The sequence below is a fragment of the Ictidomys tridecemlineatus genome, chromosome 8 (assembly GCF_052094955.1).
Source record: "Ictidomys tridecemlineatus isolate mIctTri1 chromosome 8, mIctTri1.hap1, whole genome shotgun sequence".
Lineage (NCBI taxonomy): Eukaryota > Metazoa > Chordata > Mammalia > Rodentia > Sciuridae > Ictidomys > Ictidomys tridecemlineatus.
Genome location: NC_135484.1, coordinates 15,816,984 through 15,836,654, shown reverse-complemented (window position 1 = coordinate 15,836,654; position 19,671 = coordinate 15,816,984). Strand labels below are relative to the sequence as shown.

At 42.0% G+C, this 19,671-nt stretch overlaps 1 protein-coding gene and 1 pseudogene across 1 annotated transcript in view; both read left to right on the top strand.

Annotated features, from left to right (window-relative positions):
* Positions 1 to 19,671, top strand: part of LOC106144752 (uncharacterized) — a 190,912-nt gene that overhangs the window by 150,547 nt on the left and 20,694 nt on the right. The window contains exon 3 of the mRNA XM_078018910.1: positions 6,510 to 6,593. Coding sequence (XP_077875036.1) covers positions 6,510 to 6,593 — 84 coding nt within the window. The remainder of the gene's footprint in view (positions 1 to 6,509; positions 6,594 to 19,671) is intronic.
* LOC144365927 (glycoprotein-N-acetylgalactosamine 3-beta-galactosyltransferase 1 pseudogene) lies at positions 14,870 to 17,539 on the top strand (annotated as a pseudogene).

The following is a 19,671-nucleotide window of genomic DNA, read 5'->3' as shown; positions in this document are numbered from 1 at the left end:
CCCACGGAGGAACAACCAGAGGGGACCTCAGGTCCCACTCCCACCTCAGGAAGCTGCTAATCCCGCAGCCCGACCCGCTGGGCCTGGCGCAGCCAGGCTTGCTCTGCCCTCGCCCTACTCACCGGTCACTTGTCGCCAGTCCTCCACGAGCTCCACGCACCCCCTCGCCCATCTTCTCTCCCGACGTTCGGGAAAGGGAAAATGCAAAGCCCCGCTCGCCGCCGGCTCCCCGCCCGCTCCCTTTTACCCCGGCTTCCTCCCGCCCCGCTGCAGCTCCCGGCGTAGCCTCGCTGCTGGCCTGGGACTCGCTCGCCTCGGACGCGCCCGCCCCGACTTTTGCGCGGGGCTCTCTGTTGGAGGGTTCCGCGGGACCCGCGTTTCCGGGGCTCTGGTTGCCGCCTCCTTAGGTCTGCGGTCGTCCGGGCTCCCTCGCGCTTCTCTGCTACCACCTGCCCGGCCAAGCGGACTCCAGCAAGGCCGCGGCCCCGCCCCGCTCCTCTGGAAAGCGCCCAGCCCTCCCTCCCCAGGACCCTAGCCCTCCCTCCCCAGGACCTGAGCCCTGCTCCAGGGTCCTCTCCTCAAAGACTGAGGAAAGAGACCAGAACCTTGCAACTGCTAAAAGAATACATCGGGCAACACTGTATCCAATACGTGCAGACAATTACTCCCTTACCAAGACCCTTCCCCTTTAGGGTCTTAAGAAGATCAAGAGGCAGTAAATGTGAGGCCATCAAATTAAAAAGCCTTGGACAGCAAAGGAAAGGATAGAAAGTGTGAAGGGACAGCCTACACAATGGACAAAACCTTCCTTAGCTGTTCCTCTGACAGGGGACTGATATCTGGAATATATAAATGACAAAGCAAAACAAACATAGGAACAAAAACATAACCCCAAGCTGGGCATGGTGGCACACACCTGTAATCCTAGCTGCTAAGGAACCCCAGGCAGGAGGACTGGCAGAGTTGGCCTCAGCAACTCAGGGAGGGTGTGAGCAATTTAGTGGAACCTGTCTCAAACAAACAAAAAGAATTTTAAAAGGACTGGGAGGCTGTGGTTGTGGCTCAGAAGTACATTGCTCACCTAGCAATCACCTGCCTGTGGCACTGGGTTGTATTCTCAGCACCATATAAAAATAAAGATATTGTGTCCACATATAACTAAAAAATAAATACTTTTTTTAAAAAAGGACAGCGGTTAGGCATCAAGTATTAAGCATTTCTGGGTTCTATATCTAGTACCCTAGTACCAAAAAACGAAACAATACACACACACACACACACACACACACACATACACACACACACACATCACAAATAAATCGAGTACCTGAATGTGCATATAATTTTCATGATTTGGGGAAATTTCTGTTTTTAGTTTACTAAATAGTTCCTTAACATAAACTGAGCACCTATGTTGTACATATGGTTCTCCCAGGGAGTCAAAGGCAAAGAAAGCCTTCCCTTTCTTTAAAAAGCCAATCATCCCAGTGTGGGAGTCAGAGAGACAACATTCTGTCCACATCTGGTGGAATTCTTCTGTAGCCAGAGCCTTTTGTAAATATAGGTTCATAGATCTGGGACAGGTTGAGAAATCATGTTAGCAGATGACATTAAACCCACCCCTGAAGAAATATTGCTAGTAGATCTGGTGGGGAAAATAGTGTAAATGTTGAGATGATCAGGAGCTAGTGCCAGTATGCAAACTGGTGTGGGGACAGCAAGCAGTCCAAGAGAGTAAACCATAGTCCTTTTGGGTCAGCTTAATGAGGAAGAAGATCAAGAGGTTCCCTGAGAGCAGGAAGATAAAAGACAGTTTCATGGAGACATACTGACTTCCAGAGAAAGTTCACCAGGAAATCTCCTGAAATTCATTGTCTGGAAAAGGAAAGAAAAGCCCACTGAAAGAGACAGGGATAGAAATTAAAATTGTTTGACTATGCTGTGCATGGTGGCACATGCCTATAATCCCTGTAGGTCAGGAGGTTGAGACAGAAGGCTAAAGAGTTCAAAGCCAGCCTCAACAAGAGCAAGGTGCCAAGCAACTCAGTGAGACCCTGCCTCTAAATAAAATACAAAGTAAGGCTGGGGATGTGGCTCATCAGTGATCAAAAACAAACAAAGAAAAAAACCATTGTTTGAGCATAGTTGGTTTCATAAAATTTTACTTTGGGAATATGACAATATATTATATAAATGAAAAATAAAATTAAATTCTACAAAAATTATCTTTGAAAAGTAAAAGCAAAATAAATCTATCTATAATCAAATTTCATTACTAACTACACATTAAAAGTAGGTCCTAGAGAAATATTCCTAGTCATAACTCAGTTACATATACTTTTCCAGTAAGATCCCTTCACCAAGTGATAGTATTTCTATGTGTACCCCCTTTTCCACCCATGGATTATCAATTGGTTCAAACATGTTACCATAATCCTTTTTTTTTTTTTCAGTATTGGAGTTTGAACCCAGGGCCTTGTACATGCTAGGCAGGCATCACAGCATTGAGCAACATCCCCAGCCCTACAGTAAATTCTCATCACTGTCACTGGGTTCCTGTTGACAATTTCAGTCAGATTATTAGTAACATACACTAAAATCAGAGAAGTTTTATGACTTATTCATACTCCTGTGGCTTTTCAAGTATATTTTCCTGTAGGTGTGGATATGCTCATGTGATTTTTATCTTTGATTCTAAGTTTGTGGTATATTACATTTACTGATTTGCATATGCTGAACCAATCTTGTATCTCTGGAATAAAACTAACTTGATCATTGTGTGTGAATTTTCAATGTGATGTTGAATTCTATTTACAACTATATCATTGACATGGCAACAAAATTTGGTCAATATAATTCCCCAGTATTTCCTCTCTCTCTCTCCTCTCCTCTCTCCCCTGGTCTCTTTCTTCTACTCTACCCTTGATTTTCCTGAGACACCTCCCCTAAAAAGTAGATATCACATGAACTTGGAAGCCACTGGACCTGGGATAGAGGCATCTGTGCTGGGCAAAGGGGCCTCTTGCAGTTCAGGGCAATTCCTCACTGGAAATGTTCAACACAGAAGTAAATGCCATCTGCAGCGCGAAAAGGAAACCCTTTCATAATGGCCCTTTCCTGCTCCTGGGCCCCATAAAGTCTTGAATACATAAAGACTCTTTTACCCAGAAATGTTTTCTTTCTTTCTTTTAGGACTCTCCAATTTTTGTTTCTTCTTTGTAGAAGCATTTCTTTTTCTCCTTCCAGAATTCTTCCTCTTGATTATACTTGGGAACAATTTCTGTAAATCTTAGAATCTAAACAAATTATTATATTTTGATAAGAAAAATATTTTAATAGAAATGTAGCCAAAATTTTTGGACATGGTGTTCATAGAATCATATGCTTGGCATCTCTTTTTTTCCAAGGTAATTGTTATCCACCTTTTTTGCTTAACTTTATTTATTCATTTTTTATGTGATGCTGAGGATTGAACTCAGTGCCTCACACCTGTCAGGCATGCACTCTACCACTGAGCTACAGCCCCAGCCCTCTGTTTAGCATCTTATGAAAACTTGAATAACATTTGGCAGTTAAGATTACTTGATGATTGCATCTTAACCTTATAATTTAAATAGTATCCCTTGGAATAAGCACTTATATAATAAATTGCATTTATCTTGAATATCACTAACTGTAAAAGGCAGAGCATCAGGTAAATACATGAATAAAAAATATTAATTACATGTTTCCTGTTGAGGAAAAACGGTTAGAAGAATACACATATGTTAATTATCTTATGAATTAAAGATTATAGATTATTTAAGCAAGTGGAAAAATATATATCAAGAATAAACATACAGTTTATTCTTATATAATTACCTAATTTGAATTGAATATTATTAAATCACGATTTTAAAAGTATTTGGATCTTTTAAAATCTTAGTTTGAATATTATCAGAGCACTCTTTTAAAATTTTTTTGAGTGCACTCTTATCTGTGTAAACCTTGACAAATGTAATGTAGTTAAAATAGAATTACTGTGCATATATTTATTTTTTTTTTTGTATTTACATACTTAGAAATCAGAAGAATGAGAATTTTGGGTTAGGATTTACCTCTAAAATCCCTGAAAGGAAAGTTAAAATATAAACAGAACAACTTTCATCAATGGAATAATTCTTCTGCATCTCTTTCTTGGTAGCATAACTGTGGAGAAAAGGGGGCAGTCTCTAAAGGTTAAGCAGAAGACTCTTATTGAGGATGCAGAAGTTTGCCTGTCTGGACTCTTGACTATAAGGACAAAATGCTTGGGGTTAGTAGTTAGGAATTCGGGCTCCGGAGTTGGACGCTTCTCTTTAAGGAGCAGAAACTGCTGGATGTCTGTGTGGAGAGAGGGTGAGATGCGGATTGGCAAAGGTGGGGAGGCCAAGCCCCGCCTGAGTGACAGCGGGAAGGACCAAACAGAAGACCACGAAAGTGCGGGAGGTGGGAGTCAGTCCCGGGGTTCCCACTCCTCCTGTAGTCCCCTGCTCAGTGCCCTCCGTGCTGTCCCTCTGAAGTAGTCCTGGTTGGACTCCGCAGGGCGGAGAGTGGCAGCTTCTCCGGAGCCTTCTGTGGACGCCTGTTAGCGAGCCGCCACGTCCGCTGCTGTGCCGCTGGGCGCGGTGCCTGGTTCCTAAGGCTGGGGCAGGTGCTCCGCCAGCCGCCGCCCACTCCAGAGCTTCCCCAGTCGCCCACACCGTGCCCAACCCGCTTGCATCTCACCGCTCCGAACCCCTCAGTGGCAGCATTGCGCGGGGTTCCCGCGGGCGGGCGTTTCGTTATCGCCCCAGAGCCTTGGGCGGGAACAGCAGCCATGTCCGTGTCCCTCCCGCTCACGGGCAGGCGCCCAAGCACCCTCCAAAGGGTGCACACCACAAATTTTCTCCAACTCAAAGATAATTCCATCTAGCAGTTCCCAGGGCCGTCGCGCCCAAGCTAGGATGTGTTAGGTGCAGAAACATTGCCCGTGGCGGATCTGTACTTGCGTGGACCCCCCCCCCACTCAAGGAGTCAGCAGGTTAGAGCCCTGCTCCCCTCTTAGAGTACCCAATCTGCATAAATAAAGCTCAGCCGGGTTACAGCTCTAGGTTAGGTTATGGATCCCAGCAGTCCACAAGGATGCAGCAGAGAGTCAGCGGGTTCTGCCAGCCCAGTTCAAATTGCCTGCATATTCCCGAAAGCAGTAGAAAAAGAGTTTCTTTATTTTGTTTGCTTGCTTTTTTGTAAAATTGTTTCTCCCAAATAATGGGAGAAACATACTGTTAGCTTCATTCATCAGATATTATGAGATATTTAATAACTAACAGAAGTTTAATGATTAAATTATAAATATATGTAAATATTTTGAAAGATCAGATTAATTCTTTGTCAAGTATACTAACATTTTGCTTTCGAAAAGAAATCATCATTTATGGATTTCACATATAAAATGGTACACTGGAAATCGTGTAAAGTCAGGAGAATTGTACATTTAGAGTACAAATGAGCAAGGAAATACTTACTACTGGAGCCAGTTCATGGGATACCTCTATGTTTACTGCCATATGAGCATTTTTCTGCTTAGAAACAGCATGACCCACTGTTCAGCTCTGGCTGACAGACACCAGGTGACCTAGCAACAGTGGAACAGGAAATGTTCCTTCTAGAAACAAACTTACTTCAAATCTTCTTCTTATTCATTCATTTATTTTATTTGTTCTTTTCAGTTATACATGACAGTAGAATGTGATCTGATATATTTATACAGACATGGAGTACATCTTACTCTAATTAGGATACCAGCATGTGGTTGTACAGATGTGGTGATTCACTGTCATGTATTTCAGATCTCCTTTTGCAAAGCATTTTGTCTAAGATACCTCCTCCCCAACAAATTAGCAAACAAGCAATGCCAGCAACAATAATAAACAGCATTGAAGCCTCAGATGCTTGCATTATGGGATGGGAATTAGAACTGGAGTGAATTAATATTTATTTACTTTTAAATCATGCATGGACATAAAATGAGAAGCCAAAAATGTGCATTTCTCATGAGAGTATTTTGCTTTGTTAGGCATGTGCCAAATATTGAATTTGACCTTGAAATTACTTTTGTTTTCCTTTTTCTAATTTTTTTAAACTATAAGACATTTTCTCTTTTTTCCTCCCACAATATTAAAAAATTGCTTTTCAAAGGATGCCATCTATTTTTGTTACTGTCACAATATTTTTGATATTACTGATATACTCTTTATATCAGTAATCCTCATCTCAAAGGAATATGCTTGCCTTCTGTATGATTTCAGCTTGTAGAACTTCCTTACAAAGTACTATTTGAACTCTACCTTTCTCTTCTCTTATTTTGCAGGAATTCTTTCTTACAATAGTTTTTGTTTCCACTCTTGGTCAAAAGATGCATCTTCCTGGTTATAACAACGAGTGTCCCTGTCATTAGTGTTCCATGGCTGAGTTCAAGTGCACTGCAAGCAATGCCTATTTTTTCACAGATCCTGGATTCATCATTTGTTTGGTAGCCCTTGGTGGGAAGAGGATGGTTTGGGCTGTGAGAGGACGTGATGATGTGGCCTGTGGTGAGTACGTATTGATACAATAGTGGTTAAGTAAAAATATCAGTTGGCAAAAATTGAATTATACGAAAATATTCACAAACTATTTTTACCTTTTTAATGTTGTTAATAGAAAGTTTTAAATCACATTTGTTATATGCACTAGACTTCTGTTAGAATTCTGATCTACAGCTTCTGTATATTTTCTTTTTTCTATTGTACGTTCTGCTGGTTCTCATTTTTATTATCCTAATGCTTGATTATCATGGACTCTGTGAGATATGCTGTTTTAAATGTTTCCACTGAAAGAATTTGATGCTTAGGATTTTTGCCTCCTCCAGTATTACTCTCATTTTCTTGTACCACACTTGGAAGCAACAAGTCCAGAATTACTTATTTCCATTTCCGGAGTTAAGATATTTGGGCCATGCAGAAGCCTTGAGGCTGGACTGCAGTGGTCTGAAGACTGGTTTTCCTCCAGGTCACCCTTCTTCTGAGGGTCCAGTCCTTCAGGATCACTCCCCAAAGGGCAGGGGATTTATCAAGGTCCCTGCTTTTGGCAGGTTGTGAACTTCAATATCTTCTTGCTTTGCCCCAGGAAGCTATCCAAACCTGCACGAGTCACTGGGGGGGGTGTGTGTGTGTGCCATATCACTCTATCAAAACTAAGAAGCCATCAAGTGAGGCTGGGAAACCACCATAGTGCTTACCACAATAGCCACAATAACATTGCTGGCTGTGGAATCACACTGTGCCTATAAGCTTCTGTACTCTCACAATGGATGCCATAGGCCCTGCCTGTTGGGAGTCTCCTGGGCTCCAAAGACTAACTTCCCCATACCCCACTCCCAGAACAGCCCTCTAATAGTGAGCCCTGCTGGCTAACATGATCCTTACCCTCCAATCAGACTAGCCCTGCTATCACAGGATCCTTACCCACCAATCAGAAAGCACCCCATGCCAACTGTCAAACCCTTCAACCATTAAAGTGTCATAACTCTCAAACCACCCCTGGCTCTATAAATATGCAGAGCTGTCCTCAATAAACAGGCATTTTCTCCAACCACAAGCCTTGAACATTCTTTCACTGCCCTCAGCCCTCCAAGCCAGTGACCACAGCCCAGAACCTCTGTTAATGGTACAGCAAAGAAACCACATGTCTTCATTACCAGTGTGGCATCAGAAGCAACAGATGCCTAGCCTCTGCTCCAGTTCTGCCATATTTGATTGACTGAATCTAAAGCACCTCCAGGAGTTAGGTTGCAAAGGAGTCTGAGAAGTGTAGCATTTAGCTTTTATGGATTCTGTGGTAGAGAAGGTACAGTAGAAAGAAGAAACAATGGGTGTCCTGTTCCTGTTTTCCTTGTCCACCCTACAGTTGAAATGCCATTTAGTTATTGTTTGAAAATCTGCAAAAATAATGTTATATCTTGCTTATTGATTTTTGATATATACCTAAGTACAGTATATCCATATACCTTTACCTGTATATCTCCATATACATTTACTATAAAGGCAGTAAGAAGAATCGTTATTTCAAGCCTGGGTTCCAGATTCAGCCTCGTGTTCAAAACCTGTGTTTCTGTGTGATATGGGTGCCCATGTTTCCTAAACTTCTCTCCCAGATATTTTATTTCCCAGTATATTTTGTTGTGTTTTATTTGACTCTTGAACTTGAGAAGAGTTTTTTTGATGAACATAGTTGCTCCATTATTTGGGGCTTTATATATTTATAATTGTTATGTCTTGTTGATATATGGTTCCCTTAAGCAGTATGAAATATCCTTCTTTATCCCTTTTGATTAGCTTTTGCTTGAAGTCTACTTTATTTGATATGAGGAGGAAAACCTCTGATTGCTTACACAGCCCATGTGAGCGCTATGTTCTTTCCCTAACCTTTCACGTTTAGTCTGTGGATGTCTTTTCCTAGGGGATGAGTCACTAAAAGGCAGCATATTGTTGTTGTCTTTTTTAAAAATCCAGTCTTCCAGTCTATGTCTTTTTTTAAATAACTTTATTATTTATTTATTTATATGTGGTGCTGAGGATTGAACTCAGGGCTTTGCCTGTGTAAGGCGAGTACTCTACAACTGAGCAATAACCTCAGCACCAGTCTATGTCTTTTGATCGATGAATTTAGGCCATTAATATTCAGGATTATTATTGAGACATGATTTGTATTCCTGTTCATTTTTTATTATTTTTGGTGTTGAACTTGACTTAGTTTCTCCTTTGATTGGTTTTTTTCCTTTGGTGTAATACTTCCCTTTGCTGATTTAAATTGTTATTTTGAATTTCTTCTTCATGGAACATTTGCTGAGGCCGTTCTGTAGTGCAGGATTTCTAGTTATAAATTCTTTTAAATTTTGTTTATCATAAAAGGTTTTTTTCATCAAATCTAAAGTTTGATTATGCTGGTTATAAAATGCTTGTTTGGCATCCATTTCCTTTCAGAACTTGATATATATTATTCCAGTTCTTATAGCTTTGAGGGTCTGGGTTGAGAAATCTGTATAGATTTTGATCGGTTCCCCCCAAATGTAATCTGATTTCTTTCTCTTGTGGCTTTTAAAATTCTCTCCTTATTCTAGGAATTTTTATTAAAATGTGCTTTGATTTAGAAATGTTTGGTGTCCTGTAAGCCTCTTGTATTTGATTTTACAATTCATTCTTGAGGTTTGGAAATTTTCCTGATATTATCTCATTGAATAGATTGCTCATTCCTTTGGTTTATAACTCTATGCCTTCCTCTATCCCAGTAATTCTTGAATTTGGTCTTTTTATGTTATCCCATAATTCTTGAGTGTTCTGCTCATAGTTTGCCGCAACCCGGCTGGGCACAGAATCACAAGCCACTCAAGCAGGAACAAAGCTTTATTTTTAAAAAGGCCGCCAGTGCCCCGTGAGCGCCCGGCTAGCAAGCTGGTCCACACACGTGTGTGCATCTACTGGAACCGGGGGCCCGGACCTCCCCCGGAAATCTCGCCTACTATCCTTCCCCAACCAATGGGAACTCTCCGGGAGTCCCGTAACATGAGTCCCGTAGCAGGCCGAGGTGAACAGCAGGAGTCCAATTTCTATATGAATGTAAATCTTAACATAATTATATCATCTCAATGGCTAGCTGGCAGTCACCTTAACCAAAGGTGCCATGTATCATAATACTTTTGCTGTGGCTCCTAGCAATAGTTTCTTACTATCTTCATGGTGTGGTCATCTTTATTTTCAAGATTATATATTTTGTCTTCCTTGTCTGAGGTTCTGTGATCTAATCTGTAGGTGATGCTTTCTATTGAGTTTTTAATTTGGTTTATTGTTTCCTTCATTTCAAGAATTTCTCTTTTTTAAGAATTTTCTCTTTTTTCCTTATTGAAGTAATCTTTTGCTTCCTGTATTTGCTTATGTTACTCTTTATCAATAAGATCTTTTGCTGCCTGTATTTGCTCTCTTATATCATCCTTCAATTCACAGAACATTTTAATTATGTACATCTTAAATTTCTTCTCTGACATTTCTTCTGCTGTGTTAGCCATGGCTTCTAATAATGTAGCATCTTAGTTTGTTGGGGGCACTTTCTTCCCTTGTTTTTTCATGTTGTTCATGTGTCTTCCCTTCTAGCACTGCGGATCCAAGTTGTTACAGTTTTTACCCTATGGGTTTATTGTGTCACGCAGAGTTCCAATACCTCTCCCTTTATGGGGGAAATCAATGTTAACAGATCCCAATACAAACAATATACATACAGCCTTAAACCAAATAGCTCCTAATAAGAAGTTTATGGTTTTGTCACAATATACAAAAATGTTGAGCTCACTTATTACCTACAATATAAACAATAGGTTTGCAAAAGGGTCTACAGTTTCTGATGGTGGACTAAGAGAGAACTGGAGGGTGAGGTGTAAGATGAGATATTAAAGATATTGGAGGTGAGGATATAGTTATTACATCTTAGGAAGCAAAAAAGATGAATCAAAAGAAATTGTCTAGTAGCAGGAGAAAGAGAGAAAGTGATTGGAGGGGGTGAGTAAGTGAGAAGACAATAGAGAGAGAACAAAAAATAAACAAAAATTAAGAAAATAAAAAATGTAAAAATAGGAAATAAAAGAATATGGAACACAACTGTAATATACTAATCAGACATCCCAGTTCTCAGTAGTCTAATCCATGAATAGTAGTTGGTTTCACAAATGTTGGGAATGTGAAGGTGGAAAAAGCGACAGAGAAAAAAGAAAAAAGAAAGAAAAAGAAAAGAAACGGAAAAAAATCGAAGGAAAATTAAAGGATTGTTTCTGTTGGAGTTCAGTATGTTTCCTGCTTCCCTTCTCATCCAATAGGTGGGGTGGTCTGTTGTTTGCTGGTTTCTCCACCCTCTGGATGATGAAGGTTATGAGGGTGAGAGGGTGGTGTTGGGGGTGGAGCTCCTGGATGTGGGGTTTAGCACTTGCTGGTCCCTGTTGGGAGACTGCAAGAGCCTTGAACTTCTTCTTTGACATTTCTTCCGCTGTGCTAGCCATGGATTCTAATAATGTAGCAACTTAGTTTGTTGGGGGAAATTTCTTCCCTTGTTTTTTTTCCCTTGTTTTTTCCCAAGGCTCTCCTTTGGGGCCCACTTGGGTTATGTGGGTGTCTGGTCCTATCTCCTTATATTGCCTGTAGACCTCACATATCCTGATCTCTAATTTAGTCTCCAAACTGTATCTCACTCACCTTCTCCCTTTCTACTTCCTAGTCAGGAACTTCTCTCTCTGGAGGTCTTGTGGGCTGCGCTCTGGGGGCTGTACACCTGTCTCAGAGAGCTGTTTTCTATTGGGCAGTTCAGGGCCAGGCTTTGTGAGCTAGGGACCAGCTGTGTACTGCAAGCACTGTGCTGGGCTAGTGGCTGTGGGGGAGAGGAGGGAGCTGGGGACTATGTACCTTAAAATTGCTTTCTAAGCCCTAGCCAGTGTCCCATGTTGGGAGTTGCCTCAAGTAAAGATGGCAACAAAGATGTGTCCCAAGATGGAGGTGGTTGCTTTCAGAGATGGGATGTTGAGTCATGTTGGGTAGTGTGATCAGGATGCAGCTCTGTGGTGTGCAGTGTTGTGGCTGGCAGCTGTCTCCAGACCGTGTCTTGAATCTTCAGGTGCCAGCTACCATATGTAGAAAACTATGGCAGTGGTTGCAGTGTCCCAAAATGGAGGTGACCAGGGGAGCCTCATGTTGGTAGATGGGGGTCCACATGGAAACAGCAGCAGGGAGTCCTGCAGGGGTGCTGATACCCCTGGTCCTGCTTGGCAAGGTGGCTAGGATTCCTGTGCTGGAGTAGCATTCAGGGTCTTCTAATAACTTGCAAAAAAATAATATTCCCACTACTTGAATCCCAGGTCACAGAGAGACAAGGAATGCAGCCTCCCTCTAGCCTAGTAACATTGATAAGAGAAACCTAAGTTACTTTGAAGGGAAACTTTTGTGACCCTTCACAGACCAAATTCTGGAAGATAAGGATAATTCCTCCTAACCATAAAACCTGCAAAAATGATTAAGAATGCAGTTAGAACCAGTCAGCATGGGCCAAGGTGACAGACTTGTCATGGCAAAGCAGACTTGAAAGTCTGATGTCACCTGCTGTCAGTCAAAAGCCAAGAGGAGGGCCTGGGTGGGATTCTCTGGAAACTTTCCTGGGACCCCCAATAAAACTGGAGCACAGGAGAGGCAGGTTGTCTCTCTCCTCTCTGAAAGAACCCACTCTCTCCCTTGAGAGTGCTGCCTTTCCCTTTTCCTATCCCTTCAATGAACTCATTCCTGTTACTCTGAGCAACAAGTCTGAAATCTGGGTTGATCAAAGAATCAGGGTTTAAACAGGGGGTCTTTGCACTGTTTCAGTTTCTTAGAAGACCCCAGCTCTATAACATTACCAGGCCATACTTGGAGAAATGGGGCCCCCTCCTCTTGTGTTAGGATCTGTGGGTGAGGTTGGGTTGTTCCCTGGTTGTGTCCTCAGGCAGAGGCATATGGTGTCAGGTGGTGGTGGAGGAGGTTAGGGTCCCTAGGTGGATGGGAAGGTAGGGAGGCCCTGGGTGGGGCTTGGTTAGATGAGAAAAGCAGTGAAGGGAAGTGAGCTGGGTCGTTGCTCACTGAATCACAGAAAAATGGGTGGATGTGGCTAGTGAGGCTGTGTGGGTGCATTTCCTGAGTTCCCCAGGCAAAGTGTGTTGGGAAGTTCAAAGGTCATCAGCCTTGGGATGCTGAAGGGTTTGCAGGGGGTGGAAGTCTGTAGAGCCGAACTGGGCCTGGGGATATCTGTTGTCCTAACCCTGTGGGGTCATGCCCCTGTGTATCTGATCTTGGTGGCTATGGCACCGATTTGGGAAGGCAGCAGTTGGGCTGGGGGTGTCACCAGTTTTGTCAACTTGTGGTCTCCTTGCCTATTGTCCTTCCCATCTACTGTGGTTACTGTTTTTTTTTTTCTTGCTCCTCTCAAGGGCCTGAGGAAGAGAACAAGACAAGAAGACTTGGTCCAGGCAGAACTGAGCTCTGGCGGGTGATGGTGGAGGGGTCTGAAGAGGGGACCCAGGCTCAGTCTTGAGATCAGGTGTCTGTAGGTGACACCCTGTCCCATGACCCCTTCACCACCCCTTAAGTTGTGTCCTAGGAACTCACTGGTTGGCGCTGCCCGGATACAGTGGAGTCCCAGAAGCAGAGCCAGGGTGGCAGAAAAGAGACAGGTGAGGGTATCCAGAGCCATATCTGGACTAGAGCATGAGAGGGTGCTGATGTGTGTGGGGCGCTTCTTAAAAGCTTCTGCTGGGGTCTGGCGGGGATGGGTGGTGGTGGTGGTGGGGGGTGAGGTGGGAAGGGGATTGGGGAGGGTTGGGGGGGCGGGGCTGGGTCCATTGTAGGGGGAATCCTGGGTAACTTTGGGTGAGTAAATGGAAAGTGTGCGCATTGAGGTGAAAACTTCTCTCTTGTGGTCTTGAGTTGGAGATCACAGGAACTTCTGTGGTTTGGTGAGAGGCTGTGGAGGGCAGGGGTGGGGCGGCTCCTTAAGCCTCCGCTGCTGGTTTTATGGGCGAATTTCAGACTTTTCACTTCAAGGACTGAGGCCGCTTTCCCTTGGTTTCTCCACCAGCGGTTTTTAGCCTCCGCCCTTTTCTTTTCCATAAAAATGGTCTTATCCAAGACATATTTTGCAAGTCTTTTTTCCCAGTTTGCTTTTCTTCTTCTGAACATGTGTTAACAAGCACAGCAGTTTTGTGCCTAGAGGCAAAGTCAAGTCAGGTAACCTTTGCAGCATCGGGAGGGGAGAGGGTGAGGCTCTGGACTTGGGAACCTGGACCTGGGGGGCTGGGGCGGAGAAGGGGGCCCAGCTTAGTCAGGTCCTGCGCACTCCGCGCTGCGCTGTCTGCTACCAGCGACTCCTTCAAGCTTCAGGACATGCTCCTGTCCTAATCCCACAATAAGGTTGTTTAATTGTCAGACACTGCGGAATCAGGGGAGTTGACGACTAGTCAGTGGACAGGCAAACTCGGAATAGGTTTTGGGAACATAACATTTCCTCGCTACGAAAAAAGGGAGCTGTGTTCATGTATTAATGCTTATTTTTATACTTTTTTTGGGGGTGGTGGTGGTGCTGGGGATTGAACCCAGGGCCTTAATACTTGCTAGGCAAAGCTATATCCCCAGTCCTTGGTGCTTGTTTTTTTTTTTAATTTTTATTTGTTTTAATTAGTTACACATGACAGTACAATGACTTTGATATATCATTCATTTGAATCAGATGGGATATAATTTCTCATTTTTCTGAGTGTACAGGTTGCAGAATCATATTGGTCATGCAGTCACATATATACACACAGTAGATGCTTGTTTTTAAAGCAAATGTGAGCCCACATAGTTCCGCTGTGGTGACCAGGATACCCCTGGGTGGCAGCTCTCTGCAGGGAGGGGCAGGGCGAGCCAAGTGGAGCACAGGTCTACTGGCAGCACGCCTAGGCTGCTGCTGCCACTGCAGGGGGAGAATGATCTGGGCGGTAGCTGGTGGCCTGGTCTAGCAGCCAGGAGCCAGTTCTGCGGCTGCCTAGACAAGCAAAGGTGGCCAGCCCAGTTTGGAACCCCTCTCCATCCCCCAGGAATGGCCAGAGGGAGCAGTTGCTGATGTCAGAAACACACTTGGGTGGGGGCTGGGGTTGTGGCTCAGGGGTAGAGTGCTCCTCTTGCATGTGGTAGACCCTGGGTTCCATCCTCAGCACCACATAGGAAACATAAACAAATGAAATAAAGGGGTTATCTACAACTAAAAAAAATATTTAAAAAAAGAAATACACTTTCAGGAAATGGCCTCTAAATCTTGTTTGAATTTTTAAATTTTCCTCTGTGGATCAGCAATAGATTTTTTTTTTAATGCTCTCAGCTATTTAGTGTTTTGTTGGGAGAACAGGGTGACACACAGCCCAATATTCTTCATAATGATCCTCATGCTAGGCATCCAGATGATAATGGACAGAATCATCTGCAAGGACAAGTGAACTTCAATGCAGATTCTAGCCAACACAAAGATGAGAACACAGACATCGCTGAAAACCTCTTTCAGAAAGTTAAAATTCTTTGTTGGGTTTTGACAGGCCCTCAAAATCTAGAGATAAGATCAAACCTGTCAAAGCTACATGGGCTCAACGTTGTAATAAAGGGTTGTTTATGAGTTCAGAAGAAAATAAAGACTTTTCCACTGTGGGATTAAAAACCAAAGAAGGCAGAGATCAACTCTACTGGAAAACAATTAAAGCTTTTCAGTATGTTCATGACCATTATTTAGAAGATGCTGATTGGTTTCTGAAAGCAGATGATGATACATATGTCATACTAGACAATTTGAGATGGCTGCTTTCCAATTATGACCCTGAAGAACCTATTTACTTTGGGAGAAGTTTTAAGCCCTATGTAAAGGAGGGTTACATGAGTGGAGCTTCTAGGTATAGAATCATATCTTCAGCAAATAGTGCTAATTTAAGTTCTTCTTTTCCCATCCATATCCCTTTGATTTATTTTGTCTAATTGCTCTAGCCAGTGTTTCAAAAACTATGTTGAATAGAAATGGTGAAAGAGGGCATCCCTGTCTTGTTCCAAATTTTAGAGGGAATGCCTTCAATTTTTCTCCCTTTAGAATGATTTGGCCTTCACAATGTTGAGATATGTTCCTGTTATCCCTAGTTTTTCTAGTGTTTTTAACATAAAGGCATGCTGTATTTTGTCAAATGCTTTTTCTGCATCTATTGAGATGATCATATGATTCTTATCTTTAAGTCTATTGATATGATGAATTACATTTATTGATTTCCATATGTTGAACCAACCTTGCATCCCTGGGATGAATCCCACTTGAATCATGGTGCACAATCTTTTTGATATGTTTTTGTATCCAATTTGCCAGAATTTTACTGAGAATTTTTTGCATCTATGTTCATTAGAGATATTGGTCTGAAGTTTTCTTTCTTTGTTGTGTCTGCCTGGTTTTGGGTGATAGTAGCCTCATAGAATGAGTTTGGAATTACTGCCTCTTTTTCTATTTCCTGAAATAAATTGAAGAGTATTGGTTTTAGTTCTTCTTTAAAGGTCTTGTAGAACTCAGCTGTGTATCCATCCATCCGGTCCTGGGCTTTTCTGGGTTGGTAAGCTTTTGATGGCTTCTTCTATTGCCTTACTTGATAAGCTAGATCAACCCCCTGAAACCTGACTCCTGCCTCATTTGAATGGCTTCTCCCCAATAAAACCCAAGTTCAAGGTGTGCTCCCTCTCTTTGTTGTCTGCCATACCCCCTTGTGGGAGCTGTGGCTGAGGAGTGGTCACTAAACCCAAAGAAAAGGTACTTTCTGTGTCTGTGTCTTTATTTAGTCCCCAAATTCACTTGGAGTGACCATGACTGGTTTAGTGGGTTTAGTCCTGTGTCCCAACAAATGGTGGCCAGTCCTGCAGGACTCCAACGTGAATTTTGAGAATTGGTGGGTTTGTTTATTTTCTCTCCAGTAGTGAAAGCACGCATAGATTTTAAATATTTTATGGTTTGATTTGTAAAAGGGGGAGAATTAGAAGAAAGTCAGTCCTTAAACGTCTAATATCTGGAAAATTTTCATCTTTAGAAAGATAAAAAATAATTCTTATTTTGCAATCCTAGAGTCTATAAATAAATGTAAGGAATTATTAAGGTGATTAATGGGACATTGCTAAGTTAAGTCCTCTCCCATAGGAAAAGCACTTTTGTGGATTTTTTTTTTTTGGTGAATTTTTATATTTTGAGATAGTAGGTAAAGATTTGGGGGGTTATATGCTAGAAATCTGCGCTTAGAGAGTGAGAGAAAAAAGGCAAAGATTTTTTTATACAAGGGATAGTTCTAATTCTAGAGACAGATTTTGTTTTTCTGCTGTTTTGGTAGAAATGCAAGACTTTAGCCACTATTCCCCAAGGGGCCTGTAACTAGACCGACCGGGAGCATATAGGTAGACAGTCTTTTGACTGAGAGAGTGCTGCCCCCTTACCCAGGCTCCAGGTTCCTGGAGCAGGAGACACTGAGGCGCTGAACCCAAGAGGCTGGCAGGAACACAGGACCGGCCACTGGATCCCCGGGCTCAGGCAGGGCAACCCCTGGAGCACCCACATGGGGCTGCCCCAGAGGGATTCCAAGCGGAAACAGATGAGCATCCAGGCATTTGGGGGAAGTTTGGGGATTAATGCCCAGATTAATGCCACCAGCTCCCCCCACTGCTGTGTCGCGCCCGCTGGCCCCTCAGCCCAGAGACTCTTAGGCCAGAGACAAGGGGCTACCCTGGACCTCCGCGATCCCTGGGACCCCCAGGGGACATGGACACAAGATGCCAGCCACAAGTCTGGCCCCAGCGGGACGAACATAGGCGGGAGAAATGACCAAGCACAAAATAGCCCAGCACCAAGGATTTTTGCGTGGGCGCCTGACCCAATGGCTAATTCCTGTAATGCTTGATTTGCGACCTTGCCTTAGGTGGCCACAGGCCTCAGAAAGAGCAGCAGCCATTGGTCACAGCGGCCACGCCCATTGGCTCCGGCTTCCCTACTAAGGCAACCACTTGGGGTAGTCGGGAGCAACATGAAAGATGCAAGGCTCTGGGCACAAGCCACCTGGCGAAATACAACCAGGATTGCTAGGGTCAGAACAAACAATGCACGAGGTAAAAACCCCAAAATTTCAGGGAAAACTCTGAAGAGTTCTCCAGCTATATGGGGGCGGCGGAGGTGGTGGCCCACTACAAGGTGGATAAGTCCCACCTCCCGCATTTTTCTCAGGTTTCCCATTGGTTCTTCCTCTGTCACTCAAATGGGGCTTCTGGGCCGCCTCCTATTTATTAACCCAAACTTTATGTCTCACACTGGCAACCGGAATTAAGAAACCTATACCCAGCTGTTGAAAAAAAAATCTTTATAATTTTAATGCATTCCACTAAGAAAGATTTCTTTTTCACACAAAATATGGTTCAACAGGCACCTACATTGCAGCCCTGATCAGGCCTCACTTGTTCTCAAAGTTAAATAACCTAATTTTTTCTTTATAGCTGTATTATTAAGAGAAGTTGCAGATGTAGCAATTATAAGAGATAAATATGCTTGCTTATGTTTTATTTTTGGAGGTTATGAGGATACATTTTGCTCCTGCAGGAACAGAAGCCAGCAACCTGGGTAAATTTTCTCACAATGTTCTGGTGATGACCAAGAAATCCTTATTCTTTTCAATTCTAACTATGTAATTATAAGAAATAAATATAAAATACATAAGGATCTTATTTCAGCTACATCACATGACATCACATATAAGAGTGCACGCCTAGTTAAAAATAAGTTTATCACTGAGAAAAAAATGACTCTGAAAATAGTTATCCCTAAAATATTAGACAGATAGCTATAAATAAATCAGCTCAAAAGCTGATAGCTTGGGCTGGGGATGTGGCTCAAGCGGTAGCCCGCTTGCCTGGCATGCGTGTGGCCCAGGTTCTATCCTTAGCACCATATATAAACAAAGATGTTGTGTCCTCCAAAAACTGAAAAATAAATATTAAAAAATCCCCTCTTTCTCTCTAAAAAAAAAAAAAAAAGCCGATAGCTTATTTCAGTAATAAATTTAACATGATAAACTTTTTCTCAATGTAATAATGAGGTAATGTCCTATAAACATGATATTTTTGAAATTATTAAAACAATAAATCACACATAATTGTTCAAGCTAATATTGCTACACAAAATACAACTGTTTTTTATATGTAAAAATTATTTTGACATAAATCCATCAATATGTCATTGCTAGCTCAATATCATATAAAATTCTAAATTAGATTACTGTCTTAAACCATACTGTTGACTTGTTTTTACCCATTAATATTTAAAAAAATTGTTTTGACTCTTTCTTTTTTAATATATTTTATTTTCATTGTAGGTGAATGCAATACCTTTGTTTAATTTATGTGGTACTGAAGATTGAACCCAGGGCCCCACACATGCAAGCGGAGTGCTCTACTGCTAAGCCACAGCCCCAGCCCCCACTTTAATATTTAAGATACTAATTCTACACACTTAAGTCAACACTAAGTTTGATAACAATAAGAACAGTTTTTTATAGATTGGTAAATAAAGGACTATTCATGTTTCTATTTCATTTTTTTCTTAATGGTAAAAAACAAAATATCTTTTCTTGGCTTATTTAATATGTACATCCTATTTTGGATAGATGTCTATATTTTTCTCATGCCCCTGATAAAGACCACCACTCCTAAGTTAAAAACTCTGTCTCTAGCCTCATCCCACATTAAGATTATTATTTAAGTTAATCTAAAGCTAATTTCAAAGTACAAGTTTTATATACAGCTTATTATATTCTTCAAAATTAAGTTGTACAATTAGGGAAGGCTAAATTTCTACTTGACATGATCCCTTTCCAATCCATTAATGTTCAACTTAACATAACTAGTAGATGACTTTTGTCAAGTTTTATGACCAGCTAGAGATAATAGATCCTTTCTTATTATTTAAATACTGTACTATTGTCTATAACTTAAACTAATTATACTATGGCTAAATTCAATTTTATTAAATGAAGAAAGGGGAAAA